This window comes from Bubalus kerabau, chromosome X (genome assembly GCF_029407905.1).
Source record: "Bubalus kerabau isolate K-KA32 ecotype Philippines breed swamp buffalo chromosome X, PCC_UOA_SB_1v2, whole genome shotgun sequence".
NCBI lineage: Eukaryota > Metazoa > Chordata > Mammalia > Artiodactyla > Bovidae > Bubalus > Bubalus kerabau.
Window position 1 is genome coordinate 118,783,316 of NC_073647.1, and position 12,704 is coordinate 118,796,019.

The 12,704-nt window shown below is 43.6% G+C and overlaps 3 protein-coding genes across 10 annotated transcripts in view; 1 reads left to right on the top strand and 2 right to left on the bottom strand.

Annotated features, from left to right (window-relative positions):
* The window catches only part of CASK (calcium/calmodulin dependent serine protein kinase), a 372,876-nt gene extending 367,713 nt beyond the window's left edge, over window positions 1-5,163 (top strand). For all 7 annotated transcript variants that reach the window (XM_055562971.1, XM_055562973.1, XM_055562975.1 and 4 more), the window contains 2 exons: window positions 221-304; window positions 3,784-5,163. In XM_055562971.1, the coding sequence (XP_055418946.1) occupies window positions 221-304; window positions 3,784-3,960 (261 nt within the window). In that variant the 3' untranslated portion in view covers window positions 3,961-5,163. The remainder of the gene's footprint in view (window positions 1-220; window positions 305-3,783) is intronic.
* The window catches only part of GPR82 (G protein-coupled receptor 82), a 198,511-nt gene that overhangs the window by 168,307 nt on the left and 17,500 nt on the right, over window positions 1-12,704 (bottom strand). The window lies entirely within an intron of this gene.
* GPR34 (G protein-coupled receptor 34) overlaps window positions 1-12,704 on the bottom strand; it is a 174,200-nt gene that overhangs the window by 144,046 nt on the left and 17,450 nt on the right. The gene's annotated exons all lie outside the window — the stretch shown is intronic.

Here is a 12,704-nt window from a genome sequence, read left to right on the forward strand (position 1 = left end):
AAGAAAAATGTCCAGTTTGTCAGCTTTTCTTTTCCGATGGCTACTGTCCACCCCTTGGACAAAAAGAAGTCATATAAGTTATTTATAATATTGGTAAATTTAATAATATCTGGCCAAAAATTTGAATCAAGGGCTTTTCCAGTTGTATCATTTTCTATGGGCTTGTTGGAACACTGCATCGGCTATTTCTAAGTCTCAGTTTTCTTCTTTGTTTACACAGGCACTGAAGGTCCTGAGAACAGCGGAGTTTGCTCCTTTTGTTGTTTTTATTGCCGCACCAACTATCACTCCAGGTTTGAATGAGGTAAGAATTAATCAGTTTGTCCTCTACTCAGCAATCCCGAGTAAGGATGCCTTTGTGTTGCTCGTTCAAGGCCAAAGCCCCATCTCATTAAGACAACTAAGTGAAGCTCTGCTTTGTCCTCCATGCCAGCCATTAAGATTTCCAGAGATCAAGGTCCTCCTTCAGAAGGAGGAATTACACCCCACAGAGAAGTATGGTTTTTCCGAGATCAGAGTCATTAGGCAAATTCAAGCTTGAGCGTCCAGCACAGTCAGCCTTGTCCATGGGCCTGCTCCTGCCCTGTGGGGCTGCCTTCCTGACCACAGCTGTACTGACAGAGCTCGGAGCCAAAGACGGCTTTGCCTAAGGACAACTATGAGGCATCCACCGCCTTGGCTGAGCTGCCCAGGCTCCCTTGAGCAGCCTCCAGTGTAGAACCCATGCAGGACCTCTACCCAGGCCCCTGGAGACTCCCAAACCTAGAAATGAGCTCAGTCCCCTCTCAGGCCTACTCAAGTCAGCAGCCACCATGGAGATGGTGCCTGTGAGGCCCAGCTGTAGCGTCTAGAACCAAGCTGGCTCACATAGCCTGCTACTGCCCAGCTGATGAGAAGGTAGTTATGGCATGTCCAGTAAATATATTGCTGCTGTAGGGTCATTCATACGAGGAAACTCTCTACAAAGTTAATACGGAAGACCATCCCTTCCACAGGGTCTAGAACCCACCAGAATGTTCTTGGCACTGTCTAGTTAACAGTGGCCTAGACTCACCCAAGTCTATGACAGTAAAATCAAAGCTTGGAGATTTTCACCTTAAGGAAAAAAATTAAATATCCAGGCAAGAATACTGGAGTGGGTTGCCATTTCCTTTTCCAGGGTATCTTCCCAACCCAGGGATCAAACCCACGTCTCCTGCATGGCAGGCAGATTCTTTTCCATCTGAGCCACCAGGGAAGTCATCTAGGTTTAAAGATTAAATATCTTGATTTCTATGTCACTCATATTTTCAGTCATTTTTTTAAGTTTCATTTGCAAAAGATGTATTCCTTGGTAAAGTCTACTTTTCCATCTTATTTAATACACAAACATGTTTGAAACTCCATGTTGTGGTTAGCTCTTATCCTTTGGTTACCATGTATTTTTCTTGAATTACCATCTTTGCTTTGTTTTTGTTTTTGCCTTTTTTCCTGCCCTTTTACTAATTTTCCATAGCTGCCAAAATGGTGCAGAAAATTGCCTGTAAGTACCAGCTAGGAGGTGATAAAATACAGCCTTGTTTCCTTTCATAGAATTAGAATGTAGACATTTTGTTCCCACAAATCCTTGCTTTTGCTGTTACAATAAAGGCATTTTGTTTTCACTGAGTTAAACCCTCCTCATGTTAAGTCAAGCCTGCAAACAAGCTGTTGTAGAGGAAGAAACTGACAAATAAAACTTCATCTTATAAGATCGTTAAGAGGGAACTTTAAGGGGGGGGGAGAACTACATTAAAAATGTGATGCTCTCAGTCATAAATTTTCTTGAATGTTTTCATCAGCCCAGCTTTCTGAACAAATTATAAGCCCTGTTAGTGGATCTTAAAGCCCAGGACTTTATGTTAGCCCAGGACTACTGTATATTCCAATAGAATCCCCTAGCCTGGAGCACGGCATGATAGGAATTGCTCCTTCTCATACTGGTAGGAAGCACTCCTGTCTTTGGGTGAAGGCATGTTTCCTAAAATGGGGCTTTTGTGTTGTGTTTCTTGTCGAGCCACAGTGAAAATATTATGCTTTTTAAGTGCAAGCAGAAAGTGTGTTGATACAACCTTAGAAGGTAATGATTAACTGAGGTCTTACCTACGCTGAAGTAGTTAATACCTAACATTCAAAGCATGCCACATCCTGCTTTGAAATTCTGGTAGATGACAAAACAGGTTAGGACACTCTCATTTCAGAGTGTCCTGATAGAAAAGGTTGATTTCCCAATTTGTCTGGTGTCTGTCATCCCCACTGCGGTGCTGTGATGGAATCGAGTGTTACTATCTTACCTCAAATCCCCTTGTCAAAGGGTTGCACCACACACCGAGGTTCCCCCAGGAAGAGTCTCTTATAAACAGGTGGGCCTCAGGGAAAAGAGGGGTCCTAAGCCTGCAGTGAGTGCCAACAGCTCCCAAATGATGGCACCACACCTTTCAGAGATGGGTCTCTGTCATCATGGGCCCCCATTTCCTAGTAGATTTCCAATTTAACACTCCTCACATCCTATCACGGCTAGTATTAGCCAGCCAAGCGCTTGCTCTTTTGGTAAGGTTTATTAAGCACTTACTATGTATAAGGCAAATGCCAAGTGCTGGGCACAGCAGGGCAAGTTTGTGCTGTAGTTGGGGAGAGAGATACTAATCAAACAAATAGGCATTGAATTGTATCTATTGATAGATATATATTTCAGAGTCCACCCAACAGCTCACCTACCTAATCAGTTAATTTGACTTACAGAGTTTCCTGGTTTCAAACTTGAACTTCCCCATTAAAAGCTCATTATAACAAGATCTGCACCATGAAGATGCAGAGGCAGACTTTCTGGTGGCCCTTAAGAGATCCTCATCTTGAAAGAACTGCCCTCCTGAGGCTTTCTGGGGCTCACGGCAGAAGTTTAGGGAAAGTCTTTACTGCAGCAAAGAGTTGAGTAGCTGCTTCTCCTTCAGAGTTTTTTCTGTAAGAGATATGAGGACCTACAAACAGTGATGTTTGGCCATTTCCAATGCAGACCACCTTGAAGGGATTCATCGGGTGTCAGTTGCTTTTGTATCTGGGATATGGCCTCATTTCATCCATTACTGGTAACATCCAAAAAGATTTTGCCTCTGGCATACCCACTGCTAGTGAGTGAAGGCAATGCATTATATATGTAATTGAATTCCGGGAACATGGCAGAAAAATTCAACTTCGTTTGTTGTCCAGAGGCAGGGGCTTCTTGGGGCAAACACAGCTGGGATCCGGGGCTCGGTGCAAGCAAGAGCAGAGGACCAAGGAAAGGGGATGCAGGGCTCTGACCTCACCCCCGCCCCCGAAGCCCCCTCCACTCGGCCAAACAGGAGAGTGGTTTGAGATGAGGCAGGCCTGGGTCAGGGGGATGAGCACAGAGCAGCTGACTCTGACAGTCAGTCTCGGCTGACTCCAGACGGGCACAGTTCCGCCAGAGCAGGGTCGTGTGTTTGCTGAGGAGTGTTGTGTCCTGGTCCATCCAGGTTGGCATAGAGGCCCTGTTGCATAGTGAGCAGTCACGGTTATAAGCCGTCATTCTGTGACCCTGCCATCCTGGGGGCCATCATCTCCTCTGTCACAAAGCGGCCTCGGCCCCACACTCAGATGTGTCCCATCACGGGCGGGCCTCAACTGTTTCTGACACCGGGACAGACAGAAATGTAGCCCGAGAAAACCATCTTGGTTGACTTCTCTCTCCTCTTTGCTTCTCCCTCCTCCCACGCCCACCCCTTCCTCCATCCCCTCACCATTTAGGATGAATCTCTTCAGCGTCTGCAGAAGGAGTCTGACATCTTACAGAGAACATACGCACACTACTTCGATCTCACAATTATCAACAATGAAATCGACGAGACAATCAGACATTTGGAGGAAGCCGTGGAGCACGTGTGCACAGCCCCGCAGTGGGTCCCCGTCTCCTGGGTCTATTAGGCCCCCTCTCCCAGATATCCTCCGCATAACTGGGAGCACCTCACACGTGGAAAAGCCTCTTTGTTATCGGCCTTGTGTCAGCAGGTCGTGGTCCCTAGAGACTACCTAGTTGTAGTGTGACCTACATTTATAATTATTGTCATGTCCGAATAGATAGGAGGAGAAAAACAATTACACACTAATTTAAAGAGACAGTATCTTTTTTAATCAGTTCTCCTAAACTTTAATAAAATGTATCTTTAAATGTATGTATTATTCAATCCTTTGGAATGTTATATTTTTGGAAATCATAGCTTTTTATTTCCAAGGCCCCTAAAAACTGCACAAAATAGATGCTGCTTTCTATAATCTATTTTAATAATAATAAACAATGATTCTGTTACCTTGACTGGGGTTGGAACACTACATTCTTTTTAGAGTCTGATTTTATGGATTGGAATATCTTTCTTTCCTTTATTTATTTGAAATAATCAGTCTAGTGATTACAAAACTCATGAATTTTTAAAGGCCTTTTTTTCCTCTTTTTTTTTAGAATAGTATTTTTTTTAAGTCCTTTATGTAACATCCAGATAATGTGATACTGTCTCTTTGAAGCACCCTGTAAACCTTTTAGAGATTTGAAGTTGGGTCTTGACTCTTAATGCATGTGGACAGTCGCGAGCGTTATGCTGTCGGTGTGTCTGTGTTGGACAAAACAATCTGTAATCTACAACAAAGTACATTCCGTTCACGGGGCACACCCAGGGGAATAAGAATAAAATGCTATTATGACTAAGTTGTAAACCTATGCACATCCCTTGCATTTCGGGCAACTTTATAAAAAAAAACAAACAAAAGAAACTGATTTTTATTAATAATAACCATGTAGTGAAATGTGTTTGTAATTTTGTCTCAATTTAATTTGTTGTAAGGTGGGAGGGGGAATTGCTGGTTTCACCATTTCAGATCTGTGTTGTCTGAGAGTATTAACATTTTAATTAAGCAAAGAAATGAGGATTTTTAATATGTATGTAATTGTTTTAAAGCACCCATTTTAAGAGAATATACTGTGCAATGAAGAAACCAGTTTAGGCATTTGCTATAAACTGAATTATTCCAAAAGAATAATCTATAACAGCCCTGTAAATTCCTTTAAAATGATAACAGGACAGTTTGACCAATTTTTTTTTAAATATACTTCCTTTTATGTGTTCAATAATTAAATGCCTTTGGGTCCTTCATTTCATCATAGATTTGTTCAGGTTTACAAGGTGATGACCTTTTAGATTTTATAATCCTTTAGATGCTCATTGAACCATCGAAGGCCTAGGAATGACTATCAGTTGGCAGGACAACAAAATACTCTGCCAGAGCACAGCTGGGACCTCGTCTGCTCCCAGAACACAGTGCACCCGAGGGCCACTCATGTGCTGGAGGCAACATGAGGTTTCTCCTTCCTCTTGCTATATCCCTTGGCACAGGAGAATCATGTCCTTGTTGCATCAGAGACATTAACCATCCCATCACCCTTCTGTGAGGTCACATTCTTTCAATACAGGTGAGTCAGGCTGGCGGTTTTCTCGCTTTTTGCCAGAGGTCAGTGGCAGATTTTTCCATTCGAGTGTCAGTGGTTCTATTAACCTGAGATCCTTGAAAAAAATACCATCGAGTTTCCTTCTTGTAGGTTAGATGGCCTCATTGCTTTGTGCCTCGGCAGGACATGCAGGATGTGTTCTGAGCAGAACAGCTCCTCTTGAAGGACCACACAGAGAAGGCCTTTGTATACTCTTGAGGGTGTCGCCCTCCCCTCCCCCTACTCTTACCGAACAATGCTGGGTTTTCCTCTGATGTTGTCCTTTGTCGGTGACCCAATGAGTATACAGCTTACAAAGTGCTAAGTAAACTGCTTCCATTGGGGTCCCACCTCAGGGTGACCAAACCACTAAACCAGAGACACCCTGGATGGAGGGAGAAACCCCGAGAGCTGTTTGGGGCTGCGATGGGACTGACTGCAATCTGAGCGACACCAAGGCCAGCCAGTCATTCCCAGGATGGTATTGGTCACAATGGGGCTCTTCTCAGTGTGAACATGCCCGCGCTACCTCTTTTCCAATGAAGCACAAAGAAGAATGCAACTGACACCTGAGAAATGAAGCTCCCTCCCTCTGGTAGGAACCCCCATGGCCCACTTGCCCTCTGAGACCAAGTCTCCGGGGATGCTTGACGATGCCTGTCTTGAGCCACCCACCATGCTGGTAAAGGCAGGTCAGGCAGAGGAAGAGAAAAGCAATGCCAGTGTAGTCTGTGGCCCCAGGGCTGAGAAGTACACAGGCTGGTGGCATTCTCACCATTGTGCAGGCGGCAAAATCCCTGCGCCCAGAACTCATTCTGACTTCTCAAAGAGGTCATCTCTTCCCTTCTGCTAATATACGACTATCCTAAAGCAGTGTCTTTGTGACCTAGCAGAAAAGACTTAAATTTCTGATTCCAGAGTAATTACAGTACACTGCTGCTACCACTCCATTACAGTTGTCCGCTGAGCAATCAGAAAATTGCTCAAAAGCTGCTTTACTGTTTCCATTCCATCCACAAAATCATTTTTTTCCTTTCAAAGAACAGAGCAGATGATTAGATTATTAAATCTTAACACTGGTCAATTCAGCCATATTCTGAGGGCTCTCTTTCCAGTCCTATTCCTCACAGCAAGAAACGGGGATAGGGGTTAATATGTCAAATTAGCTGTTAAAAAGAATGTCCTGATTTTCTAATCATAAAACAGTAATTACTTTGCCCAGGCAGCATGTTCAATTTTAAGACTAAAAAGGAAAATGTCACTCAGTTTAATTCAGGAAGCATCCCAGTGTTGAGATAATATGGTAGCCTTTTAAAAAGCAATTAAGTATATCTCCTGTTAGGTGAGATGGTTTAAAATATTTGCTCAGAGAGGAACAGAAATGGGTGACCTACTTCTTGGCAATTTGCATTCAGAAGGCATCTTCTGAGCCCGTCCCATTGGCGGTGGGGTATCCAAAGATGCTGCAAAGTCCTTACAGCGCGAAGGACCAGCATATGCTCCTTTTTCCCCAGGGCCCAGTCCATCTCCCACTGATGGGGCCAGCCCACTGGGCCTGGACTCCATGTTATGATTATTTTTTAAGACTTTGATCTCATGATTATAGAGGGTTTTTTTGGTTTGTTTTTAAATCACTTGTAGTTAATCTGTTCATTAAGCCTTTGCGTTCATTCCTGGAAAAAGTGTAATCAGTTGAGCCACCCCTGGGGACACTGAGCAGTGGAAATGTCCAGCGTGGACACTGCCCTTTAAGGACAGGTGACCCAAAGCAAAAGCTCTTGTCTCCCCCTGATAGCCTTTTCTTCATTTCAGGTCAGTCACTTGAGGGCAAAGAGAACATAACCGCTAAAGCTAGCAAGAACATTTCTTGATTAATATATTCTTAATGCCTCCCAGGCTATCTCCTTGGAAAGAAGAGAAGGCATCTTGCAATCAGCATTCCAAACAAGCCTCTGTGGATTCTCATCCCCCTGCTTATTTCCTATTGTCAAACCAGTGTGTGTGTTTGTGTGTGTGTTGCGGGGCAGGGGGGGAGACACGGAGGAGGGGCTTGTTTTTCCAGAACTGAACACAGCCTCCTAATTCCATCCTGTTTCCAAGGGCTTAGATACCAAGGTCCCCAAGTGTTCTTTCTCTTGTTCTGCGCCTCTTATTAATTCTCCTCTTAGAAAGATCTTTTGCTTCTGACTGCAGCTTACAGAAGGGCTACAAGCTTTCCTCATGAATCGTTTCATTTGGTAGAACTTTTCCAGTTCTTATCCCTTTAGAAGTAAGGTCTTCCCCTCCACTTGGTGTCTTTGGTTACGGGACGTCATCTGTAAGGCTCAATGCTTGGTTGGCTTTGCCCACACCCACTCATCAGTTTGCCTTAAACTTGGAGCTATTGGAAGTCTTGGGTCTTCCAGTTTAGTGAGTGAAGTTTAGGGGTAACAGGCATCCAGGAAGTGAGAGAAAGGAAGAAAGAGTTTATGTCCACCAGTCCACATCCTTTTTATCTGGTCTTCTCTCTGCTTCTCTTGGGCTGCAGAAGGTGGGCTGACATATAGAAAACCCAGAGCTACCCCCATCCCTCACCTAACCATCAACTCTCTTGACCCTGTGCAAATGGACCAAGCAAAAGAAAACAGATGTTTGGCACCACGCCCGGGAGACCTCGTTTCTGGCCCCAAGCACAACCCCCTATTTCTTTACACATAGAACATTGGAGCTTCGCTGCCCCATCTGTGTTCCTTCCCTTCTCTCCCACATGTGACCAAAGGAACGTGCCAGTGGTCTCACCCATCAAGCCCTGGGGGTGACCATCTTGGGACCCAGAGGCTGTGCAGTCTCTTGGAAGGAGTTCTGCTTGGGGGTAGAAATAGGGGTTTCTCCACCATGAGCAGCCCTGGCTATTATTTGCATTTTGAAGAAACCAAGAATTGGGGGACTCAATTTCTGGTCTCTGCTGTGTCCCCAGAGGGCGCCTGTGCAGGGGGTGAGAAGCTGTGGGGGCAGCAGGCCCAGGAGCTGACACAAAGGCCGAACGATCCCAATACCCACGTGCAGAGACCATAGCATCATGTTTAATTGCCAGGCAGGCACGTCGCCGTTCAAACTCAGTTCTGGGGTTATTTTGCATAAAGTTATGCCAACGTGTTCCTTTTTTTTTTCTGTATGTATAATTGCCTTTTTATAAAAGGTTTTGAAGTATTGTCTCAGTGATTAAAAGAGAGCGATGTTAACAGTTGTTGTATATTTCACCGTATCCAATTGTAAGTATTTGCAGGGTACAGCCAAGCCTTAGCGTGCAAGAGCGTCTGTGTCCTCCGACACCCCGGAGGTGAGGGCATCGGAAAGGTTCGGATTCTTTGTAAATGTCCCGCTTTTCTTTCTCTCTGTGTTTATCTATTTACATGCCTTAGCACACGCCCTCCTGCCCTGATCCCTTTGCCCTGTCGCCAGAACACCCAGAACGCTGGTGCACTGTCGGTACAGGACAAGTCAACGCAACCCTAATCAGTTGTCTCTTGTGTGACAGGGGAGGAAGAGAAACTCCATAGTATTCTTTGTAGAATATACATACCTGTAGGATGCTGTGTAATGGGAAACCATAGAATTGGGCTTTTGTCATTTCAAAGTTGGAGAAATGTATGAATAAAATGTATAAAACACGAAAAGGTAGTTGTCTCCTCAGATTGCAGGACAAACCACCCAAGGATCAGAGGGAGAGGGTTAGGCCTTTCAGACCTTCCCATAAAGGCCTGGCCTTCCCCCGCCAGAGGCGCGTGCCCCCTGGCCCTGCAACTCAACTACTTGCCTATGGATGCAGGCTATAAATAGCTTCAGGTTTAAACAGAAAAAGAAAAAAAAAATCCAAGCTGCAACAGCTCCTAGGAAGAGGTGACTAAGCTGATTCAAGCTGTACAGGCGCCCAGCATGGAAAGGCCGTCCCTTGCTTGACGTTTGCAATGGAAAGCCTCAGGAGGGAGCCTGCTGCCCTTGGGGTCGGGAGCTGGGCTTTGGCCTGAGATGCCCCCTTGTGTGCCTCAGTGACCTACTTCACACCTTGCCTTCCTGGCCCGGGGCTCTCTGCCCAAGTACAGAACCAGGGTGGCTTCAGGAACCCACACTTGCATGTATCCAGTGCCAACACCCCTAGAAATAGCCGGGCCTGAATATACTACCAGGGCTCACCTTTTTTTTTTTTTTAAACTGCTCACTTTGAGAAGACACATATTAAGGAAACATAAACAGGAGACATTATTTACCTCAGTCAGGTAAACCTCACCCTGTGGAAAACACACAGAAGAGTCTGGGTCACATTCAGATAAGAAATCTGAGCCTCTGGCCTTCTGATTCAGGGGTCCCCAAGTCATCTGATTCAGGGCTTCCCAGGTGGCATTAGTGGGAATGCAGAAGACATAAGAGATACAGTTTCGATCCCTGGGTCAGGAAGATCCCCTGGAGGAGGGCATGGCACCCCACTCCAGTATTCTTGCCTGGAGAATCCCATAGACAGAGAAGCCTGGCAGGCTGCAGTCCATGGGGTCGCAGAGTTGGACACAACTGAAGTGACTTGGCACACACGCACACAAATCATCTTTCTGCAGACTTCATACCCTACATGTACAGGTAACCAAAAGCATAATGCTACTACTAAGCTCATTTTCTGCACTTCAGGGCATTGAAGACACATCCAACAGTATTAAGCTGGTAGGAATGAATAGAAACATGTACTTCTATATTTTGCCCAGCTGGCAGTAATATGATAAGCTGAATAAACAACACTGGGGATCATTCCATGACCCATTGCAGCAGAGCCTGCAGATCTGCAACAAGAACCCAGCTACGTTGGTACAGGGTAGCAGACACTGACCAGGAATTCAAGGTCACCGAGAGTAGTGACCTTGAGTACCCTGAGAGTACCAAGTCCCCTTAGAGGACCAGGCAAGGTGGCATCTGATTTTCTCCAGGAACAGCACGCAGGCCGCAGGGCCTACAGTGAAACTCCATGGTCAAGGGAGTGTACTCACTAGCCTCTCTCCATGGTCCTCCCCCATCCTCACATTTCAGAGAGTGGTGCCCAGAAACAGTTTGGCCAGAGACACATTCTCAGGCTAGATCACTGAACGCTCCAAGCGTCTGCAGTTCCCTCTTCACATCTCAGGAGGCAGCTTTCTCTCTCCCTCCCCATGGCCACTTGCTTGGCAAAGAATCTGTTTTCCCTTCTATCCCCAGGATGGTATGATGAATGACCAGAGGGGACAGCCTACTGGGATGTGACATGTGGCACCAGGCCCTTGAAATGTTAAACTGATGCTGGAGACAGGGGAATCAAGCCAATCGCAGGCTGGAGGTGGAGGCTCAGCCACACAAATCAACAGCTTACCACAGGACTTCTCCTAGAACTTTCTAGGGTGATGGAAATATTCTATTTCCCATTTGGGGTGGTGGTTACATCAACATATGCCAAACACATCAAACCAAATGCCTAAGACTGCGCATTCTACTGAACATAAAATAGACCTCAATTACAAAAAAAAGGGAAAAAAATCATATGATCATCTTCACAGTTGCCAAAAAAAATTTCACAAAATTCAGCCCGCACTTCTAAAGACAAAGAAAAACTCTTACAAATAAGATAGAAAATGTCTTCAGCAGACAAATAGCTATTTCAACTCATAGTCAACATGATCCAACTAAAAGTGACACAATAAAGACATTACAATTGGAATAATCTTTTAAATTACTTAAATAACACATGATCTTCCTAGAAGATTAGAAAATATGGATAAACAAAAAGGAGACATTCAGCCAGATTCTGCCACTTGGAGACAAATGCTATAAACACTATCTCTTCCAGGCTGGTATTTTTCCACAGTAATATATCTCAATATATCTATATTTTTAATGCACTGGGGGGCATACTCAACACATACTAAGCACACACACTAAAATATAATCCTCCTGCCATGATTATTTAATATTGCTTTTAAAACACCAACCAAAAACAGAGCAAAGAAGTATCAAAGTTGGAAAAGATGAGACGAAACTGTACATATTTGCTAATAATACTATCATGTACCTTAAAATACCCATGAGAACAATTGGCAAGCTGTTCAAGTTAATAAAGAGCAGGTACAAAATCACTCAGAACTCAATGCTATCCTTATATACTAGCAATAAAGTTAGAAAATGTTCATGGTAAAAGCAGACGCCATTCTCCATTGCAACAAGTTTTTAAAAACCAACAAAATCCATGGGATTTATATGAAAAGACCTCAAAGCTGCGCTGAGAATATAAAAGACTTGAATAAACAGAAATGTTCCTGAATGGAAAAGCTAAGTATTTTAATGGCATCAATTTTTTTCCAAATTAATGTGGAAGTTTAATACAGCACCAAACCAAAATCCAAAGAGGGACTTCCCTGGTCGTCCAGTGGTTAAGGTACCGCACTTCCAGAGTGAGAGTTCGACCCCTGGTCAGGGAAGTTCCCACATGCTGCTCAGCATGGCCAAAAAAAATTTTTTTAATCCAAACAAAAATGTTGGACCTTTACAAAATGACTATTCATCTAGAAGAATAAACAGTGGTTTTTTTCCTAATTTTAATTAAAGGAAATACTAGGAAAGAAAATCAAGGAGGGATGTGTAACCCTTCCAGATTGTAATCTGTTCCAAAGCTAAGACAATTAAGACACCCTACACCAAAACTACTGTTAGACAAAGAACTCTTTGATGAAAGGATAGAAAATGAAAAGAACACAGAATTAGTCAGGAAAACTCTAGAAGAGAGTAACTTTTAAGTTTATAAGAAAGCAAAGTCACAAAGCAACCAAAAGATTTGATCTCATAAAAATATAAACTTTTCTATCAAAAAGTTGCAGACCACAAACTTGGAAGGACATTTTGCAGCAAATATGATATATAAAGAGTTGATACATTTATTATACAATGAACTTATATAAAGTGGTTAAAAATACTAACATCCCAATATATGAACAAAGGACAAGAACATTTAACAATCAAATGTACAAACCATGAAAGAAAAGGATCAATAAAGCTGAATTAATTTACATTCAAAATGAAATTATAGAAGATGCCATAAGCAAACCGAAAAGATAAGCCACAAACCTGGAGATAATGCTAGCAGCACATCTAACTGACAAAGAATTATCATCCATTATTTATAAAATTTAAAAGAGAAAAAAAT